This window comes from Salmo trutta, chromosome 13 (assembly GCF_901001165.1).
Source record: "Salmo trutta chromosome 13, fSalTru1.1, whole genome shotgun sequence".
Classification (NCBI taxonomy): domain Eukaryota; kingdom Metazoa; phylum Chordata; class Actinopteri; order Salmoniformes; family Salmonidae; genus Salmo; species Salmo trutta.
The window spans coordinates 17541786-17565613 of NC_042969.1; the positions used below are offsets into that span (position 1 = coordinate 17541786).

At 44.9% G+C, this 23828-nt stretch overlaps 1 protein-coding gene across 4 annotated transcripts in view; it reads left to right on the plus strand.

Moving 5' to 3' along the window:
• Nucleotides 1-23828, plus strand: part of LOC115205349 (protocadherin gamma-C5) — a 203381-nt gene that overhangs the window by 66319 nt on the left and 113234 nt on the right. The window contains exon 1 of one of the 4 annotated variants that reach the window (XM_029771231.1): nucleotides 20585-23226. The exons of the other annotated variants lie outside the window; for them this stretch is intronic. Coding sequence (XP_029627091.1) covers nucleotides 20782-23226 — 2445 coding nt within the window. The 5' untranslated portion in view covers nucleotides 20585-20781. Of the gene's footprint in view, nucleotides 1-20584; nucleotides 23227-23828 lie in introns of those variants that run through there. 4 annotated transcript variants of the gene reach the window in all.

The window sequence follows — 23828 nt, forward strand, 5'->3', positions numbered from 1 at the left end:
AAAAAGAAAGAATAGCAGACAGACATACAGTAACTACTAACTAATGAAATGTTATTGGTCACATACACGTGATTAGCAGCTGTTATTGCTGGTGTAGCGAAATGCTTGTGCTTCTAGCTCCGAAGGTCTTGGCAGGTCTGGGCCGGGGGGGGGGGCTGCCTCTCTGATCTGTTGGAGGTGGTGGTCTGGTGTGGGGTAGTAGGCTGGTCCCGGTCCAGTCTGGCTGTGCCGATGGAGGTGGTGGTCTGGTGTGGGGTAGTAGGCTGGGCCTGGTCCAGTCTGGCTGCGCCGATGGAGGTGGTGGTGCTCTGGTGGTGGGTGGGGCCTGTGGGGTTTGCTGGGTCTGGTAGGGGTCTCTGGGTGGTCCTCTGTCCAGTGCGGTGTTTGTCTTACCAAGTGCCACATCCTTTAGAGTCTTTGCAAACATCCCTACTGTCTGCTTCCTCAGGTGGGAGTGGTCATGCAGATGCTCTGGGGTGATGAGCAACGTGCATATTCGTGAGTGGGCCACACCCTCTGGTGATGTCAGCGTTGACTTTCTGAATGGTACGGGGATGAAAGTCTTTGCGGGCCAGCAGAGTGGTGATGGTGATGTAGGAGTTGAGGAACCACTCAGAGGCCCTCTCTGCTACTCTGTTGACCAGGCTGCCTACTCTCTCCTGCTCCACTCGCAGGTTGTTGGTGCCGGTGTGAATGATTATGTGGCCTTGTGTGCCAAAGTCAGGTTGGGACAGGATGTGGAGTGCATCCCACGTTCTTGGGCACCATATTTTGGACACATCTGCAGGGGCTGCAGATTATTTCAAGGAGTCCATTCCGTCTGTTCTCTATGCTGCAGTACCCTCTTGATGACAGACAACTCCTCATGGTGGCCTTTACATCCTCTGCTGTGGTAAGACTCTCTCGCTTTCAGCTCCTGGACAAGTTCTTTAGCTGGGTCCTGCACTGGTTGATCTGGTCCTGTAGAAGCTCTGTGTCTGGGTTGGAGGTGGTGTAGCTGAGGGCTGCTCCTTCAGCTCAGTAACCCATAGCTCTAACAGAGCCAGCCTGTCTCTCAGCAGGCTGATGGTAGTGTAGCTGAGGGCTGCTCCTTCAGCTCAGTAACCCATAGCTCTAACAGAGCCAGCCTGTCTCTCAGCAGGCTGATGGTGGTGTAGCTGAGGGCTGCTCCTTCAGCTCAGTAACCCATAGCTCTAACAGAGCCAGCCTGTCTCTCAGCAGGCTGATGGTGGTGTGGTCATGGCTCTGGTGAGCGTAGACGGGCAGGGGGAGGGGGGCTAGGATAGACCTGTTGGTGAATCTGTGTTTGGGCTACTGCATGCTGTTGGAGTGCCTGAGGTGAGGGGAGAGGTCGGTGTGCTGTCCTGGTGCATGACACTGCCGTTCTGGTGCTCGGTTACCGTCAGAAACCTGTTTTCCTGGTCCTTTTCGCTGTCCTCATGTATATTTGCCTTCCCTTGCAGATGCCTTTTCTTTGTGGTATAGCTGAAATGCCTGGTTACAGCTGTATGCCAGGCAGTAGTGTGGTCTGTGTAAAATAATAGGTTTGTAACAGTCCTGTTGTGTGAGCAGTCGGCAAAAAAAGTTTCCGGGTTCTCCCTCAGCATTCTGTGTTTAAAACGGATTCTTCCCGTTTCTGAATTGATTTCTGCTGGAAATTTTAAAAACGGGGGTGCTGCTTGCTTTGCCTCAGTGGCCGTGTTGCTATGGTTACCACCAGTAAACAGTTGGAGCTAGCCAGTAAGCTAGCTGACAAATTTGAATTTAGCTAGCTAGCACAATTAAGATTGCTCTTTTAACTCACACTCTGTCAGTCTTTGCCTTCTGTGTTGATCTTCAGTTGTACAATTTGATTACCTATATATTTTTTTTGTACATAAGCTGAAGAACATACGTACATTCAGGTACTTTCCACAGGTGCTGGAGTTGTAGACAAACTCATGGAAAACAGAAAGGAAAACGCTGCATACTGCTGCTGATGCTCCCAGGTGATATTTATTTACAACGTTTCAACCGTCAGGTCTTCATCAGGCATCCTAAGGTCAAAACATTATTATAAATAATATCATCTGGGAGCATGAGCAGCAGTGTGCAGCGTTTACCTCTCCGGTTTCTATATATTTTTTGCTAATTTAATCTTGTTACACCTACAACCTACCGTGGTTAGGTCACACCTACAGTGGTTATGTCACACCTACAGTGTTTATGTCACACCTACAGTGTTTATGTCACACCTACAGTGTTTATGCCACACTTACAGTGGTTATATCACACCTACAGTGATTATGTCACACCTACAGTGGTTATATCACACCTACAGTGGTTATGTCACACCTACAGTGATTATGTCACACCTACAGTGGTTATATCACACCTACAGTGGTTATGTCACACCTACAGTGGTTATGTCACACCTACAGTGTTTATGCTACACATACAGTGGTTATGCCACACCTACAGTGTTTATGCCACACCTACAGTGGTTATATCACACCTACAGTGATTATGTCACACCTACAGTGGTTATATCACACCTACAGTGATTATGTCACACCTACAGTGGTTATGTCACACCTACAGTGGTTATGTCACACCTACAGTGTTTATGCCACACATACAGTGGTTATGCCACACTTACAATGGTTATGTCACACCTACAGTGGTTATATCACACCTACAGTGTTTATGTCACACCTACAGTGGTTATGTCACACATACAGTGGTTATATCACACCTACAGTGGTTAGGTCACACCTACAGTGGTTATGTCACACCTACAGCGGTTATGTCACACCTACAGCGGTTATGTCACACCTATTATCTACTGTGGTTATGTCACACCCACGGGGGATATGTCACACCCACAGGGGTTATATCACACCTACAGTGGTTATATCACACCTACAGTGGTTATGTCACACCTACAGTGGTTATGTCACATCTACAGTGGTTATGTCACACCTACAGTGTTTATGCCACACCTACAGTGTTTATGCCACACATACAGTGGTTATGCCACACCTACAGCGGTTATGTCACACCTACAGTGGTTATGCCACACATACAGTGGTTATATCACACCTACAGTGGTTATGTCACACCTACAGTGTTTATGCCACACATACAGTGGTTATGCCAAACCTACAGTGGTTATGTCACACCTACAGTGGTTATGTCACACCTACAGTGTTTATGCCAAACATACAGTGGTTATGCCAAACCTACAGTGGTTATGTCACACCTACAGTGGTTATGTCACACCTACAGTGGTTATGCCACACGTACAGTGATTATGTCACACCTACAGTGGTTATGTCACACCTACAGTGGTTATGTCACACCTACAGTGGTTATGTCACACCTACAGGGGTTAGGTCACACCTACAGTGATTAGGTCACACCGACAGTGGTTATGTCACACCTACAGTGTTTATGTCACACCTACAGCGGTTATGTCACACCTATTATCTACTGTGGTTATGTGACACCCACGGGGGATATGTCACACCCACAGGGGTTGTGTCACACCTACAGTCTACCGGGGTTGTGTCACGCCTACAGCCTACCGGGGTTGTGTCACGCCTGCATCCTACCGGGGTTGTGTCACGCCTACAGCCTACCGGGGTTGTGTCACACCTGCAACCTACCGGGGTTGTGTCACGCCTACAGACTACCGGGGTTGTGTCACGCCTACAGCCTACCGGGGTTGTGTCACACCTGCAACCTACCGGGGTTGTGTCACGCCTACAGACTACCGGGGTTGTGTCAGGCCTACAGCCTACCGGGGTTGTGTCACGCCTGCAACCTACGGGGGTTGTGTCGCGCCTGCAACCTACGGGGTTTATGTCACGCCTAGAAGCTACGTTGGTTAGGTCACACCCTCTGTGGTTATGTCACACCTACAGTGATTATGTCACACCTACAGTGATTATGTCACACCTACAGTGATTATGCCACACCTACAGTGGTTATGCCACACCCACAGTGGTTATGTCACACCTACAGTGATTAGGTCACACCCTCTGTGGTTATGTCACACCTACAGTGATTATGTCACACCCTCTGTGGTTATGTCACACCTACAGTGATTATGTCACACCTACAGTGATTATGTCACACCTACAGTGATTATGCCAAACCTACAGTGGTTATGCCACACCTACAGTCGTTAGGTCACACCTACAGTGGTTAGGCCACACCTACAGTGGTCAGGCCACACCTACAGTGGTCAGGTCACACCTACAGTGGGTATGTCACACTTACAGTGGTTATGTCACACCTACAGTGATTATGTCACACCTACAGTGGGTATGTCACACCGACAGTGGTTATGTCACACCTACAGTGGGTATGTCACACCTACAGTGATTATGTCACACCTACAGTGATTATGTCACACCTACAGTGGGTATGTCACACCTACAGTGGGTATGTCACACCTACAGTGGTTATGTCACACCTACAGTGATTATGTCACACCTACAGTAGGTATGTCACACCTACGGTGGTTATCTCACACCTACAGTGTTTATATCACACCTACAGTGATTATGTCACACCTACAGTGGTTATATCACACCTACAGTGATTATGTCACACCTACATGGGTATGTCACACCTACAGTGGTTATGTCACACCTACAGTGGTTATATCACACCTACAGTGATTAGGTCACATCTACAGTGATTAGGTCACACCTACAGGGGTTAGGTCACACCTACAGCAGTTAGGTCACACCTACAGGGGTTAGGTCACACCTACAGTGGTTAGGTCACACCTACAGTGATTAGGTCACACCTACAGGGGTTAGGTCACACCTACAGTGGTTAGGTCACACCTACAGTGGTTATGTCACACCTACAGTGATTATGTCACACCTACAGGGGTTAGGTCACACCTACAGGGGTTAGGTCACACCTACAGGGATTAGGTCACACCTACAGGGGTTAGGTCACACCTACAGGGGTTAGGTCACACCTACAGGGGTTAGGTCACACCTACAGGGGTTAGGTCACACCTACAGTGGTTATGTCACAGCTACAGTGATTAGGTCACACCTACAGTGATTAGGTCACACCTACAGTGGTTATATCACACTTACAGTGGTTATGTCACACCTACAGGGATTATGTCACACCTACAGGGGTTAGGTCACACCTACAGGGGTTAGGTCACACCTACAGTGGTTAGGTCACACCTACAGTGATTAGGTCACACCTACAGGGGTTAGGTCACACCTACAGGGGTTAGGTCACACCTACGGTGGTTAGGTCACACCTACGGGGGTTAGGTCACACCTACGGGGGTTAGGTCACACCTACGGGGGTTAGGTCACACCTACGGGGGTTAGGTCACACCTACAGTGCTTAGGTCACACCTACAGTGGTTAGGTCACACCTACAGTGGTTATATCACACCTACAGTGGTTATATCACACCTACAGTGGTTATATCACACCTACAGTGGTTATGTCACACCTACAGTGGTTAGGTCACACCTACAGTGGTTATATCACACCTACAGTGATTATGTCACACCTACAGGGGTTAGGTCACACCTACAGTGGCTATGCCACACCTACAGGGGTTAGGTCACACCTACAGTGATTATGTCACACCTACAGGGGTTAGGTTACACCTACAGTGGCTATGCCACACCTACAGTGGTTATGTCACACCTACAGTGGTTATATCACACCTACAGTGGTTATATCACACCTACAGTGGTTATGCCACACCTACAGTGATTATGTCACACCTACAGTGGTTATATCACACCTACAGTGGTTATATCACACCTACATTGGTTATATCACACCTACAGTGGTTATATCACACCTACAGTGGTTATATCACACCTACAGTGGTTATGTCACACCTACAGTGGTTATGTCACACCTACAGGGGTTAGGTCACACCTACAGTGGTTATGCCACACCTACAGTGGTTATGTCACACCTACAACCTACCGTGGTTATGTCACACCTACTGTGGTTATGTCACACCCACGTGGGTTATGTCACACCTACAGGGGTTAGGTCACACCTACAGTGGTTATGCCACACCCACGTGGGTTATGTCACACCTACAACCTATAGGGGTTGTGTCACGTGATGTTTCACCATACTGTTACCATCACTTAAATGATGTTTCACCATACTGTTACCATCACTTAAATGATGTTTCACCATACTGTTACCATCACTTAAATGATGTTTCACCATACTGCTACCATCACGATGTCTACGGGGGTTGTGTCACGCCTACCGGGGTTGTGTCACGCCTGCAACCTACTGGGGTTGTGTCACGCCTAGAACCTACAGGGGTTGTGTCACGCCTAGAACCTACAGGGGTTGTGTCACGCCTAGAACCTACAGGGGTTGTGTCACGCCTGCAACCTACGGGGGTTGTGTCACGCCTAGAACCTACAGGGGTTGTGTCACGCCTAGAACCTACAGGGGTTGTGTCACGCCTGCAACCTACGGGGGTTGTGTCACGCCTAGAACCTACAGGGGTTGTGTCACGCCTAGAACCTACCGGGGTTGTGTCACGCCTGCAACCTACAGGGGTTGTGTCACGCCTAGAACCTACGGGGGTTGTGTCACGCCTAGAACCTACAGGGGTTGTGTCACGCCTAGAACCTACAGGGGTTGTGTCACGCCTGCAACCTACTGGGGTTGTGTCACGCCTAGAACCTACAGGGGTTGTGTCACGCCTAGAACCTACAGGGGTTGTGTCACGCCTAGAACCTACAGGGGTTGTGTCACGCCTGCAACCTACTGGGGTTGTGTCACGCCTAGAACCTACAGGGGTTGTGTCACGCCTAGAACCTACAGGGGTTGTGTCACGCCTGTAACCTACAGGGGTTGTGTCACGCCTGCAACCTACGGGGGTTGTGTCACGCCTGCAACCTACGGGGGTTGTGTCACGCCTAGAACCTACAGGGGTTGTGTCACGCCTGCAACCTACAGGGGTTGTGTCACGCCTAGAACCTACAGGGGTTGTGTCACGCCTGTAACCTACAGGGGTTGTGTCACGCCTAGAACCTACCGGGGTTGTGTCACGCCTGCAACCTACAGGGGTTGTGTCACGCCTAGAACCTACAGGGGTTGTGTCACGCCTAGAACCTACAGGGGTTGTGTCACGCCTGTAACCTACAGGGGTTGTGTCACGCCTAGAACCTACAGGGGTTGTGTCACGCCTGTAACCTACGGGGGTTGTGTCACACCTAGAACCTACAGGGGTTGTGTCACGCCTGCAACCTACGGGGGTTGTGTCACGCCTAGAACCTACAGGGGTTGTGTCACGCCTAGAACCTACAGGGGTTGTGTCACGCCTAGAACCTACAGGGGTTGTGTCACGCCTAGAACCTACAGGGGTTGTGTCACACCTAGAACCTACAGGGGTTGTGTCACGCCTGCAACCTACGGGGGTTGTGTCACGCCTAGAACCTACAGGGGTTGTGTCACGCCTGCAACCTACGGGGGTTGTGTCACGCCTAGAACCTACAGGGGTTGTGTCACGCCTGCAACCTACGGGGGTTGTGTCACGCCTGCAACCTACAGGGGTTGTGTCACGCCTAGAACCTACAGGGGTTGTGTCACGCCTGCAACCTACAGGGGTTGTGTCACGCCTAGAACCTACAGGGGTTGTGTCACGCCTGTAACCTACAGGGGTTGTGTCACACCTGCAACCTACAGGGGTTGTGTCACGCCTAGAACCTACAGGGGTTGTGTCACGCCTGTAACCTACAGGGGTTGTGTCACGCCTAGAACCTACAGGGCTTGTGTCACGCCTGCAACCTACAGGGGTTGTGTCACACCTAGAACCTACAGGGGTTGTGTCACGCCTGCAACCTACAGGGGTTGTGTCACGCCTAGAACTTACGGTGGTAATGAAACAGCTACGTTGGTTAGGTCACTCCTTCTGTGGTTATGTCGCACATACCGTGGTTATGTCACGCCTACAGTGGTTATGTCGCGCCTACCGTGGTTATGTCACGCCTACAGTGGTTATGTCGCGCCTACAGTGGTTATGTCACGCCTACCATGGTTATGTCACACATACCGTGGTTATGTCACGCCTACCGTGGTTATGTCACGCCTACAGTGGTTATGTCGCGCCTACCGTGGTTATGTCACACATACCTTGGTTATGTCACGCCTACAGTGGTTATGTCACGTCTACAGTGGTTATGTAGCGCCTACCATGGTTATGTCGCGCCTACTGTGGTTATGTCACACATACCGTGGTTATGTCACACCTACAGTGGTTATGTCGCATCTACAGTGGATATGTCGCGCCTACCGTGGTTATGTCGCGTCTACCGTGGTTATGTCACAACTCATTACCTATCATATTACCTGTCGTTGAAAAGGTAAGGTCAGGGAAAACGCTGTTACAGGAAAAGGTCAGAGGTTCAGTGTGGCTGCGTCCTGGTCAGTGCGTGGACTGTGTGTTCACATGAAGGCCTTGGATAGAGCCAGTGATCTGGCTATTCTCAGTACAGCAGTTAAACTGTTATGCAATGGTTAGTGTGTGCGTGCATACGTGCGTGCGTGCGAGTCCTCCGCACAGAGCGTAGTGGAGAGCTTGTCTTATTGGTTAGATTTCCATGTGAACCCATGTGTGCTCATGTTATGGCTGCAGGCTCAGTAATAGTCCACATCTCAGATATGGGAGGAAGGAGGAAGCAACATAGGAATCATTAACAGCATTATGTCTGCTCTGCTGTCCTGTAGCCATTGCCCAGCCTATGTGATACACATTGTGTTACATGGATTTAACTAGTGCCCAATCTTTTCCTGTTCAGGTCATGTGATCAGGAAACACCGCTGGGCCTAAGTGTTTGCATTGTGTTGAGTTGTGTGGTACATTTCAAATGTCTTCTGTTTACTTACTTTTGATTTCCTGCATGCTCTGGTTTAGTATGAATAGTCCTAATATTTTGCATTGATCAGGAGTAGACTAATGTGCTCACACTGTACTGACAAATTGTACTTGTGAAAAAAAGCCCCCACTGCATTGTTGGAATGCTCAGTACTTATCAGTACTCTGTTGCCTCCTCACTAATCCACCACTACAGATGCCCTGTTATGGAGACAGAATGAACCTGAATAATTCCACATAAAACTGCTGTGCAATTCATCTGGTCCAACGTGTGTGTATCGTATCAAACAATCATTGAAATGTCTTCCTAACAATCTGTTTTTTTTACCATCTCTTTTTTTGTCTTTCTCTTTGGCATCCCTCTCCCTCTGAATGGACCTCCTCCACATGGATAACAGGTAAGAAACTTTTACTTTTCTAATTGTTGTTTGCAAAGCACACACACAACGATCTTCACTGGATCAGGAACAACAACAGTAACTAAGGCAGTAGGTGTCAGTTACTGTGTCTCATAAACTCACAAGTAGACAATACTCTATCAACAGAGTCACTGGGACAATTTAGGACCATCTATCTCTCTGTCTCTGTCTCCCTCTCGCTTGCTCTGTCTCTCTGTCTCTCTGTCTGTCTCGCTCTGTTTCCTTCTCTCTCTTTCCCCCTCTGTGTGTGTCTCTCTCTCTTTCCTGCTTTCTCTCTCTCTTACCCACTCTCTATTTCTCTAACTCTCTCTCTCTTTCTTATTTTATTTTATTTGATTTATTTCACCTTTATTTAACCAGGTAGGCCAGTTGAGAACAAGTTCTCCTTTACAACTGCGACCTGGCCAAGATAAAGCAAAGCAGAGCGACACAAACAACAACACAGAGTTACACATGGAATAAACAAGCGTACAGTCCATAACACAATAGAAAAAAAGAAAGTCGATATACAGTGTGTGCAAATGGCGTGAGAAGGCAAGGCAATAAATAGGCCATAGTAGCAAGTAATTACAATTTAGCAAATTAACACTGGAGTGATAAATGAGCAGATGATGATGTGCAAGTAGAGATACTGGTGTGCAAAAGAGCAGAAAAGTAAATAAAAACAATATGGGGATGAGGTAGGTAGATTGGGTGGGCTATTACAGATGGACTATGTACAGCTGCAGCGATCGGTTAGCTGCTCAGATAGCTGATGTTTAAAGTTAGTGATGGAAATATAAGTCTCCAGCTTCAGCGATTTTTGCAATTCGTTCCAGTCACTGGCAGCAGAGAACTGGAAGGAGAGGCGGCCTAAGGAGGTGTTGGCTTTGGGGAAGACCAGTGAGATAAACCTGCTGGAGCGCGTGCTATGGGTGGGTGTTGTTATCGTGACCAGTGAGCTGAGATAAGGCGGAGCTTTACCTAGCGAAGACTTATAGATGGCCTGGAGCCAGTGGGTCTGGCGACGAATATGTAGCGAGGGCCAGCTGACTAGAGCATACAGGTCGCAGTGGTGGGTGGTATAAGGGGCTTTGGTAACTGTGATAGACTGCATCCAGTTTGCTGAGTAGAGTATTGGAAGCTATTTTGTAGATGACATCGCCGAAGTCGAGGATCGGTAGGATAGTCAGTTTTACTAGGGTAAGTTTGGCGGCGTGAGTGAAGGAGGCTTTGTTGCGAAATAGAAAGCCGGTTCTAAATTAGATTTTGGATTGGAGATGTTTAATATGAGTCTGGAAGGAAAGTTTACAGTCTAGCCAGACACCTAGGTATTTGTAGTTGTCCACATATTCTACATCAGAACCGTCCAGCGTAGTGATGCTAGTCGGGCGGGCGGGTGCGGGCAGCGAATGGTTAAAAAAATATAAAAAAATATTCGTGACAAAAAAATTCAAAATATTCCATTACCGTATTTAGAAGCATTTCAAACGCTGTTTAAAATCAATTTTTATGCTATTTTTCTCGTAAAATAGCGATAAAATTCCAACCGGGCGACGTTGTATTCATTCAAAGGCTGAAAGAATTTTTTTTAGAATTCTCATGAACGTGCATCTCCAGTGTCACTGTTCCCAGCCTGACTACTCACAAATTCCCCTGCTGTTCTTCGCCCAGAGACAGGAGACACGTCATTCCACTTTCTGCCGTCTTCTGAGAGCCAATGGAAGCCTTAGAAATTGTCACGTTACAGCAGAGATGCTGTATTTTCGATAGAGATGCAACAGAAGGATAACAAATTGTCAGACAGGGCACTTCCTGTATGGAATCTTCTCAGGTTTTGGCCTGCCATATGAGTTCTGTTATACTCACAGACACCATTCAAACAGTTTTAGCAACTTTAGGGTGTTTTCTATCCAAATCAAACAATTATATGCATATTCTAGTTACTGGGCAGGAGCAGTAACCAGATTAAATCGGGTACGTTTTTTATCCGGCCGTGCAAATACTGCCCCCTATCCCCAACAGGTTAAGATGGTGAGGAAATTACTTTTAAAGAACGACCAGTCATCCACGACTGACTGGAGGAGGTCAATATCCTTCCAGGATACCTGGGCCAGGTCGATTAGAAAGGCCTGCTCGCAGAAGTGTTTTAGGGAGCGTTTGACAGTGATGAGGGGTGGTCATTTGACCGCGGACCCATAGCGGATGCAGGCAATGAGGCAGTGATCGCTGAGATCCTGATTGAAAACAGCTGAGGTGTATTTGGAGGGCAAGTTGGTCAGGATAATATCTATGAGGGTGCCCATGTTTATGGATTTAGGGTTGTACCTGGTGGGTTCCTTGATAATTTGTGTGAGATTGAGGGCATCTAGCTTAGATTGTAGGACTGCCAGGGTGTTAAGCATATCCCAGTTTAGGTCACCTAACAGAAGAAATTTGAAGATAGTTGAGGGGCAATCAATTCACATATGGTGTCCAGGGCACAGCTGAGAGATGAGGGGGTCTATAACAGGCGGCAACAGAGAGAGACTTATTTCTGGAGTGATTCATTTTTAAAATTAGAAGCTTGAACTGTTTGGGCATAGACCTGGAAAGTATGACAGAACTTTGCAAGCTATCTTTGCAGTAGATTGCAACTCCTCCCCCTTTGGCAGTTCTATCTTGACGGAAAAGGTTGTAGTTGGGGATGGAAATCTCAGAATTGTTGGTGGATTCAGACACGGCTAGTACATCAGGGTTGGCGGAGTGTGCTAAAGCAGTGAGTAAAACAAACTTAGGGAGGAGGCTTCTGATGTTAGCATGCATGAAACCAAGGCTTTTTCGATTACAGAAGTCAACAAATGAGGGTGCCTGGGGACACGCAGGTCCTGGGTTTACCTCCACATCACCCGAGGAACAGAGGAGGAGTAGGATGAGGGTACGGCTAAATGCTATCAAAACTGGTCGTCTAGTGCATTGGGGTCAGAGAATAAAAGGAGCAGATTTCTGGGCGTGGTAGAATAGATTCAGGGCACAATGTGCAGATGGGGGTATGGTGGGGTGCGGGTACAGTGGAGGTAAGCCCAAGCACTGAGTGATGATAAGAGAGATTGCATCAGTGGACGAACTGGTTATACTGGGTGAGGTCACGGCATGTGTGGGAGGTGGGACAAAGCCGGTATCTGAAGCATGTTGAGTGGGACTAGGGGCTCCACTGTAAACTAAAACAATGGTAACTATCCTAAACAACAGTATACAAGGCATATTGACATTTGAGAGAGACATAAAGCGAGGCAGAAAGCAATCACAGGTGTTGATTGGGAGAGCTAGCTAAGACAACAACGGGTTCTTACCCGCTCCCTCTTTCCTTCTCTCTCTCTCTCTCTTTCCCAATGTATTTTCTCTCTCCATTGTTCCCCCTTCCAAACAGCAACTTTTTTGTATCTTGCTTTGTAAATCTCCAAAGAAAGTATGCATCAATGCAAACTCTATCATTTGAAAGTAGCTTTGTATTAAAAAACAAAGCTAGTAAAGTTCCAATGAACAGCTCCTGTGGTGGTCTTAAAACTGTGTTATCATTTCAGTGTGTGCAATGCACTTCTAGACCTACTTTAATCTGCCATTAATATTTATACCACTGCCTCCTGATGTGGGGCCACCAACTGAATAATGTGGTTTGTGGCTACATAACATGCAAATGCCTTGCTCTGTGCCACAGCAGGACTGATGCAGTCAGCTGTTTTAAATGCTGACAGCCAGATGGCCCACCTGTGTGACCTACTAAAAACACACACTAACCTGCTGTGCTGATCAACCGTACATACACAAATCACCAAGGTAGAGAGATTAAAGGGCAGTATTAGTATTACTTCTGTCCTTAGTGGAGTTTTGAACTGGACTCTCTCTCTGCTGAATGGGTTTCTCTCCTATCTCAGATGTAGGTCACTGGACTTGGGTCATTAATCGTATTTCAGATTCATACAAGAATGGTTACTGGATCACACATATCAGTCTCTGTGACTGTGTCTGTGTGTGTGGTGTGTGGTGTGTACACTACATTGGCACATTTTTGTGTGTTATGGATTTCAAACGTGGCAATATTTTGTCATAGTTGTACATGTGCTTGACTGCAGTTGTAAGGTCAGAACGCTCAAATCAACCCTACTCCTGAGTACACCCAAACCAAGCTCTCCTGTCTGTCTACAGTCATCTGGCATGTGAGCAGCACAAACAACTCCTGCTTACAACTCAACCAAACAACTGTGTTCCTCTTATTCTCTTTAACTCTAGCACTTCCTCCAACCGCGAGTGAGTACATAATCGTTTTTTTATTGCGTGTATCTACCGATGGCCTATACAGGTCCGGAAAGATACATCCGTTGTTTTGTTATTTTTGTTTTACTCTGCCTGCAAACACGTTGGATGACTCAGAATCCATTGAAGAGCTTGAACGATTCATTGATGAGAGATACTTACGAGCTCAAAGAAACATGTCGCTGGTTTTGGAGGATTCAAGCACTGTTAAGGACAACAAAGCCAGTCAACAAAACAAACCAAAGCCAAGTTGGCCAAGCGGTATCAACGATGGAACCAAACCATCCCCTAGTAAGAGGGCGCGCGTGGGGAGAGTTTCACTGATATGGACGTTGACTTGTTAAAATCCATCAATGAAAGGCTTGTCAAACTTGATATATTGGATATATTACGAGAGGACATCAATGCATTATGTGCCAGTCTAGAATTCAGCCAACGTCAGATTGATGATCTAAGGAAAGAGAACACGGAGATGAAAGGTACTGTAGACTCTATTCATAGCAAGGTGGAGGTGGTACAAAGAGATGAAAGGTACTGTAGACTCTATTCATAGCAAGGTGGAGGTGGTACAAAGGGATGAAAGGTACTGTAGACTCTATTCATAGCAAGGTGGAGGTGGTACAAAGGGAGAACAAACAACTTAAAGAAACCTTGCTTGATGTACAGTGTCGATCAATGCGCGACAATCTAATCTTTTCAGGGATACCAGAGAATGACAACAGCAGAAGCTGTGAGGACAGTGTTCGAGCTTTTATGTCAACTTTACTGTGAGGGAAAAAAGTATTTGATCCCCTGCTGATTTTGAACGTTTGCCCACTGACAAAGAAATGATCACTCTATAATTTTAATGGTAGGTTTATTTGAACAGTGAGAGACAGAATAACAACAAAAAAATCCAGAAAAATGCATGTCAAAAATGTTATAAATTGATTTGCATTTTAGTATTTGACCCCCTCTCAATCAGAAAGATTTCTGGCTCCCAGGTGTCTTTTATACAGGTAACGAGCTGAGATTAGGAGCACACTCTAAAAGGGAGTGCTCCTAATCTCAGCTTGTTACCTGTATAAAAGACACCTGTCCACAGAAGCAATCAATCAATCAGATTCCAAACTCTCCACCATGGCCAAGACCAAAGAGCTCTCCAAGGATGTCAGGGACAAGATTGTAGACCTACACAAGGCTGGAATGGGCTACAAGACCACCGCCAAGCAGCTTGGTGAGAAGGTGACAACATTTGGTGCGATTATTCGCAAATGGAAGAAACACAAAAAAACTGTCAATATCCCTCTGCCTGGGGCTCCATGCAAGATTTCACCTCGTGGAGTTGCAATGATCATGAGAACGGTGAGGAATCAGCCCAGAACTACACGGGAGGATCTTGTCAATGATCTCAAGGCAGCTGGGATCATAGTCACCAAGAAAACAATTGGTAACACATTACGCCGTGAAGGACTGAAATCCTGCAGCGCCCGCAAGGTCCCCCTGCTCAAGAAAGCACATATACATGCCCGTCTGAAGTTTGCCAATGAACATCTGAATGATTCAGAGGACAACTGGGTGAAAGTGTTGTGGTCAGATGAGACCAAAATGGAGCTCTTTGGCATCAACTCAACTCGCCGTGTTTGGAGGAGGAGGAATGCTGCCTATGACCCCAAGAACACCATCCCCACCGTCAAACATGGAGGTGGAAACATTATGCTTTGGGGGTGTTTTTCTGCTAAGGGGACAGGACAACTTCACCGTATCAAAGGGACGATGGACGGGGCCATGTACCGCCAAATCTTGGGTGAGAACCTCCTTCCCTCAGCCAGGGCATTGAAAATGGGTCGTGGATGGGTATTCCAGCACAACAATGACCCAAAACACACGGCCAAGGCAACAAAGGAGTGGCTCAAGAAGAAGCACATTAAGGTCCTGGAGTGGCCTAGGCAGTCTCCAGACCTTAATCCCATAGAAAATCTGTGGAGGGAGCTGAAGGTTTGAGTTGCCAAACGTCAGCCTCAAAACCTTAATGACTTGGAGAAGATCTGCAAAGAGGAGTGGGACAAAATCCCTCCTGAGATGTGTGCAAACCTGGTGGCCAACTACAAGAAACGTCTGACCTCTGTGATTGCCAACAAGGGTTTTGCCACCAAGTACTAAGTCATGTTTTGCAGAGGGGTTAAATACTTATTTCCCTCATTAAAATGCAAATCAATTTATAACATCTTTGACATGCGTTTTTCTGGATTTTTTTGTTGTTATTCTGTCTCTCACTGTTCAAATAAACCTACCATTAAAATTATAGACTGATCATTTCTTTGTCAGTGGGCAAACGTACAAAATCAGCAGGGGATCAAATACTTTTTCCCCCCACTGTATGTCAACTTAAACTGCCCACTGATGTCATGTGTAATGTCACTTTCTCCTGAGTCCATAGAATGGGTAAGGCCTCTGGGAATAGGACACAGGCTATTATTGCATTTTTTGACCATTTTAGGCAAAAGGAAATGACGAAGAGCAGGGGCAGAGAACTCCAAAACACTGATTTTGGAATGAATGATCACTTCCCCACGGAGATCAATGAAAGGAGAATCCCATCATGAAGGAAAAGCGTTGCCTGAATCAACGAGTGTCCATGGGGATGGATAAACTTTACATCAACTGGCAACTGTATCGGGACTCTACATGTAGAGTAACCCTCTGGCTATTTTAATTCACTGTTCAAATCTGAGTTTGTGTGATGTAGTGTATCATGACAAATTCAACTATAACCAATACATGCTCTATTGATCTCCACTTGACAAGGACAGAGTTGCATATAGCCCAAGTTAATGTATGTAGCCTTCCTAACATAATACATGAGGTTTTTAACTTGGTCAACATAAATAATATTCATATTTTGGCTTTGACCGAAACGCATTTAGCTGCATCTGTAAATAATGGGCAAATGAACATTCATGGATATAGTCTACTTAGAAGGGACAGGAATAGGAATGGTGGGGTGTAACACTGTATATTCAGAATCAGATACCTTTTAAGAGGAGGGATGACCTTAATGTATGTCAAGTAGAGGCACTATGGGCTCAAGTACATCTGCCTCACCAGGCAGCCATATTGGTAGGTTGTGTGTATAGACCTCCTAGCTCTAAGGTGTCCTATCTGGATGACTTATGCACTGGGTTTGACCAGACCACAGATAGTAACAGATGTATTTACCTTGGGTGATTTTAATATAAATTGGAAGGATCATAATAATTCAAATATAACTAAATTGATGAGATATGCCGAGAACTGTGGTTTGAAACAAATGGTTAATGATACTACTAGATCATCAATTATGGTGGGTCACCGTTCAGACACGTGCATTGATCTGATCTTCTGTAATATACCTTTGCAATGCTTAAAAGCCAGATCAATGCCAGTGGGCTGGACAGACCATAATATTGTGACCATAACCATGAACACCAAGTTTCCAAAGAAACCCCCTAGGATTGTGGTCAAGATAAATTTTTAAACATTTAATTATGAGCTATTTCTAAATGATTTGGCTGCTGTATCCTGGGAGCTGATTTATCTAGAGGATGATTTAAATCACGCTACAGAATGTTTTATTGATTTGCTCACTGAGGTAATGGACCATCATGCCCCTATAAGAAAGAGTACAGTTGGTGCTCGTCCATCTCCAAGGATTGATGATCAACTGGGTGAGGCTTTTTCTCAAAGAAATATGGCAAAAGTCTTAGCAGCCAAATCTAAACTAGAAATTGATTAACAGAATTATGGAACACTACATAATTATGCAGTTAAATTAAATCATAAGAAAAAACATTATTTTACAAAAAATGATTTTATTGATTGTAAAAAATGATTGTAAAAAGGTATGGAATATAGTGAAGGGCTTACTTGGTACATCTATCTCATCATACCCATCTAGTGTGGAGGTTGACGAGAGAACATAACAAAACCAGCTGATATTGCCAATCATTTTGCTGATTTTTTTTACTAAGAAAATTAATTTACTGAGCGATAATGAAAACACCCATTCTTACAAACAAGCTATTGTCCAATGGATTGATGATCATATTATGAGCAAAAATAACTGCTCTTTTAGTCTACAAATGGTGCCAGTAGAGGAGGTGTTAAACCTCTTGAAGTCATTACCCGATGGTAAATCTACAGGTTATGATCATATGGACAATATTTTACTTCACTATGCTGCTCCCCAGACTGCAGCTCCACTGAAATACATATTTAATTAGTCACTGGAAAAGGGGACGTTTGCAAATATATGGAAGCATGCTAAACTGTGTCCTATCCTGAAAGACAGCAAAGAACCCATTACTCCTGCCAATAGTCAACCAATTAGTCTACTCCCTTCACTCAGTAAAATATTGGAGGGTATTGTGAGTAGACAAATATGGGAGTACATGGAAATAATGATCTGATTACAGCCAATCAGCATGCTTATTGCAAAAAACATTCCACTACCGCTGCATTGGTTGACATGACTGACCAGTGGCTCAATGCTTTGGATAATGGCAGGTTTATGGGTGTACTATTTTTAGATTTTAGTGCCGCATTTGATTAGGAGGATCATGAAATAATTTTGACAAAATGAATGCATTATGGTTTTAAGGAGGTAGCATTAAATTGGGTACAGTCATATCTAACTGACATGAAACAGCACCTATATCAATGGTTCATTTTCTTCCCCTCATGCTTTAAACTGTGGAATACCGCAGGGCAGCTTCCTTGGGCCACTTCTTTACTTAATATATACCAACGACCTTCCTTATGCCTCATCTGAAACTCAAGCTACTATATTTGCAGATGATACTACAATTTATACAGCAAGACAATCAGTTCAACAGGTACAGCAAGCTCTACAAGTAGATTTGGAAAATATCAGGGAGTGGATTTGCCGGAACAAACTTGTTTTAAACACCAAGAAAATCAAAGTTTTGTTGGTCTGTTCGACCAGGAAAAGGCCAACACAGCATGGGATACAATTAAGTATGGGAGGAGTACAAATTGAAGAAGTGGCAGAAACCAAACCACTAGGAGTGCAGCTAGACACCTGCTTATCATGGCCGTCTCAAATAACTCATCTATGTAAAAAAAAGTACAACTGCATGCATGATCAGAAGGATAGATAAATATTTACCTGGAAAGATTCTTAAGCAAACAACCCAAGCATTAATTGGGAGTCAGGTGAACTACTGTTCTGTGGTCTGGGAAAATGCATCAGCAAGTGAAATTAGGAGGCTGCAGATTGCACAGAACAAAGCAGCAAGGATTCTTTTAAGGTGGAGATATGATTCTTCTGATGTAGTCATGCACAATGCTCTTGGTTGGTCATCAATCAACAAGGTAATTGAAAAAAACATGCTTATTTTATAATATACACCATTTAAAACGGCCAAACTCTGTTCACAACAGTATTCAGCTGGTAAGAGACAGACATTCAGTGAATACAAGGAATAGATTGTCCACCATCTATGTGTTATCCAGACAGAAAAGAGATAGGCAAAATAACATTTCGATTTAGAGCATTAAAGAAATGGAATCACTTATCTGAGCAAACCAGAAACCTTTCAATATATACATTCAAACAATACTTTAAAACCATTTAAATATAATACATAGGAATGTTGTGCTGGACTATGGTAGATGAAGAATCAGTCTATCTTTTTAGACTGTTAGAGTATTTATCTGGTCAATATGTCATGTCTGTTTGTAACAGTGTGTCATATGTGAAAATGTGTTCCTATTATAAATTGTATTTTAATGTTTAAGGACTCTTGGAAGATTAGACTTACATTTTAAAGAGATCCTAATCAAATCATATAACACATTTGTGTTTGTCGAGGGAGGGAGGGAGGGAGGGAGGGAGGGAGGGAGGGAGGGAGGGAGGGAGGGAGGGAGGGAGGGAGGGAGGGAGGGAGGGAGGGAGGGAGGGAGGGAGGGAGGTGGATAGAGTGGGTTGTGTGTGCTCACTGTAATTTTGTAATGCAGTGTTCAGAAACTGTCTGCACAATGACTTTGTGACTATGTTAGTGTGTGTTTGTGTTTTGCTGGGTTTTCTCTGTTCATACATACACTGTGAGTGTAACAGACATCAGTAGTCTATACTATGGTTGCTTATTGCCCTCCAGTGGTGGTTGTTTAGTATCAAACCAGCATTTACCATGTCATTGGCACACTCACATGGAATCTCTGACCCACTTGACAACACAATTCATAAGCATGCTGTTTTACTAACAAGTCCATGTTGTAAATGAAACAGGAAACAGAATATTATCTGACAGCTCCCATTTGAGTCCCATTGGACAGTGCTGTGTGCACCTATCTAAGTTTTTAGACAAACCTGATGTTTAAAACCCTAAGATGTGGCTCCCTACACCAGACACTTCTGTTTCATGATGTATGAAACGACATTTGGTTGGGCAATCATTCATTGGCCAAGGATTTAAATAGAGGGTTCATAGGCCTGTGACGTTTAAAAAAAGAAAAATAATTTAGCCTTTAATTTAACAGGGAGTCAAACTGAGACCATGGTCTGTTTCACAGATGAGCCCTGAATAGACATCAATACACTTCCATTTTTGTCAGAGTTAACAGTCGGGGGCGGAATATAATAATTTGTACACTGCAAATTGACCACAACTAAGCCCAAAAAGAGATTGCATTTGAAAATAGCAATAATTTCATACCTTGATTGCATTGAGACACGATCACATAGCTTGTGTCTATTTGTTTTATTCATGGGTTTACTTGGGAACAGATTTCCTAAGTAAAAAATTTTTTCGTGATTTTACAGTCTTCTTTGACCCAAAAATAAAATCATTAAACGACTTTAACATTACAAAAAACTTCGGGTGGACAAAACAAAACAATCACTCACTGAATCTCCAGAGTTAGCCATCCCTGAGACCGAGTCTGGTATCTCGTACGTCTCGTCTGTCGTTTTGCACACTCACTCTGAGTGGTGCTGTTGTCCAAGAGACCTATCTCAGCTCAAGCGCATATAACTGCTGTTACTAAGTAACATACGTCAGTGACAAGACCAAGCGAGGATCATTGCGCACAAAGCCATCGAAGCCATTTTAACGGAGTAACAGCAACAATATCTTATTGGGACAAATATATCTCAAACGTTGGCTTTTTTGTTGTATAGGACTTTTGGATTGCATCATATTTGCCAGTTTTGGGTAACGTTATGGATATTTTTGGGAGGATGGGCGCAGGAGAGGCTTTGAAGAGCGCAGGCTGGGGTTTGAGATGGCAAGTGCGAGTCTCCATTTTGCTTGTCTGCGTACTGAGTGCGGTGAATGGACAGATTCGATATTCTATACCAGAGGAGATGAGAAAGGGCTTGTTTGTCGGAGATGTGGCGAAAGACCTTGGTTTGGACATAAAGAGGCTGGTTTCAGGTCGGGCGCAGTTAGTTATAGACGGCAATAACCAATATGTAGAGCTGAGTCCGAACAAAGGACATTTGGTTGTGAAAGAAAGGATTGACAGGGAGAAACTGTGCGGTCAGAAATCTCCGTGTAGTTTCAGTCTAGAGATTGTCTTAGAAAATCCGCTTGAATTATTTTCGATTACTATCGAAATTCAAGACATAAACGACCATGCCCCAGCGTTTTCTAAGAAGGAACTTAATTTAGAAATCAGTGAATCTGCACCTATAGGGACCGTGTTCTTGCTAGACAGTGCCGCGGACCCTGACGTAGGTATCAACTCCCTTCACAGCTATTCTCTAAAACCAACTGATCATTTTGTTATCAAACAGCATAGTCGAGCCGACGGCAGTAAATACGCAGAGATGGTGTTGCAGTCTGGACTTGACCGTGAGAAACAGAGCGAGCACTCCCTGATACTAACTGCAGTCGATGGTGGGAACCCACAGAGAACTGGGACCGTTAAGATACATATTACTGTTCTAGACGCAAACGACAACGCACCTGTATTTACTGAGTCTTTGTACAAAGCCACTGTTATAGAACACGCGCTGGGAGGCACAGCTGTAGCAAAAGTAAGTGCCATCGATGCAGATCAAGGGTATAACGGAAATGTGACGTATTCCTTCACACATATGGATGAGGGTACCCCGCCCTTGTTCAATATAGATCCCTATACCGGGGAGATTAAAGTAACTGGTGCCATAGATTACGAAACTGTTCAGAATTACGAGATACACATTCAAGCTAAAGACCCATGGGGTCTGACAAGTGCGAGTAAATTAATTATTGATATCCTAGACGTGAATGATAACACTCCGATCATAACCATGACATCGTTTTCGGGTAAAATCGCAGAGGATGCTATCCCTGGTACAGTTGTGGCATTGATAAGTGTCCAGGATGTAGACTCCGGTAAAAAAGGACAGGTGCGTTTAAACATCAACGAAAATCTCCCTTTTAAGATACAGACGTCTCTTAGGAACTACTACACATTGGTAACTGAGAAGGGCTTAGACCGGGAGAAAGTTTCTAGCTACAACATTACCCTCATTGCCACCGATGAAGGTTTACCTCCGTTATCAAGCATGAACACTGTCGTTTTAGACATCACTGATGTTAATGACAACGCACCAGCTTTTAGTAAAAATGTGTATAGCACGCACGTTATGGAAAACAATTCTCCCGGCGTTTCAGTGGTTGCTATTCAAGCGACGGATCCAGATATGGGTCAAAACGCACGTATCTCTTACTATCTAATTGACAGTGAGCTAAACGGAAACCCAGTCTCCACTTATTTCTCAATTAACTCTGAGAACGGTGTGATTCACTCAGTGCGCTCACTGGATTATGAACACGTTAAGGAGTTCAAAATACACGTCAAAGCTCAAGACGGAGGCTCGCCACCTCTTAGCAGTAATACAACTGTTCTGATATATGTTAAAGACCAGAACGACAACGCGCCTCAGGTTCTGTACCCAGTCCAGACTAGCAGCTCTCTGGTGGCTGAAATGGTGCCTCGTTCAGCAGATGTGGGATATCTTGTCACTAAAGTGGTGGCTGTTGATGTGGACTCTGGACAGAATGCCTGGCTCTCCTATAAACTGCAGAAAGCGACAGACAGGGCGCTGTTTGAAGTGGGCTTACAGAATGGAGAAATAAGAACTATACGCCAAGTCACTGATAAAGATGCTGTGAAACAAAGGCTCACTGTTGTAGTGGAGGACAACGGGCAGCCCTCTCGTTCAGCTACAGTCAATGTTAACGTGGCGGTGGCGGACAGCTTCCCTGAAGTGCTCTCGGAGTTCACTGACTTTACGCACGACAAGGACTACAATGACAACCTGACTTTTTACTTAGTCTTGGCTTTGGCTGTAGTCTCATTTCTGTTCATCACATGTTTAGTGGTTATTATATCAGTGAAAATATACAGATGGAGACAGTCTCGCGTCCTCTATCATTCCAATCTCCCTGTTATTCCGTATTATCCACCGCGTTACGCAGACACTTTGGGGACAGGAACTCTACAGCACGTGTACAATTACGAGGTGTGCAGGACGACTGACTCCAAAAAGAGTGACTGTAAGTTCGTCAGACCCTGTAGTCAGAACGTACTGATAATGGACCCCAGTTCTACAGGGACGATGCAGCGGATGCAGAGTGAGCAGAACATCCTGGATGAACTAGACTCTCCATTAGAGGTGAGTTTATTGAAGCAAATTAATTGTTGCAATTTTAATTTAATTTTTACTAATTGACAAATATTTTTTTCTGCAACTTCGGTGCTCGTTTTTCTAAGCATCTCTCTTTTTTATTTTTGGTCTACGAAATATTGTACCGTTTTTAGCAACAAAAACAGTAGTTGTAGGTCAGCTAATTGATACAACGTGACGTTGTCAGGCTGTTTCAGAAATACACGGTGTGGACAGCACATATTTTGTCTTTATAGCGAGCATAGGAGCCCCCGCTCACTCATACCTTGTATGCATTTCCTATTTTCAATCACTGGCTGCTGAACAAGTGTTATTTTTCTGTGAAGTGTAAAAAATGTTTCAGCTAAACAGCATACAGCTTTTTCAAGCTTTTTGGTAGTTGGTAAAACACTGTTGCATTAATGACTAGATAGTGAATGGAAAGAGCACAAATGTATGTGGGAAATGGCATGTGGAAATATACGCACTGTATTTTCCACAACACTCAAGCGATCTGTCTCTGTCCACGGTCCTGGTGCTGAACCCTCAGACGTTGCTCTTCGCTGTTGCTTATAGTGCATTTACAGTAGTGTGACACATTCAGAGATGGA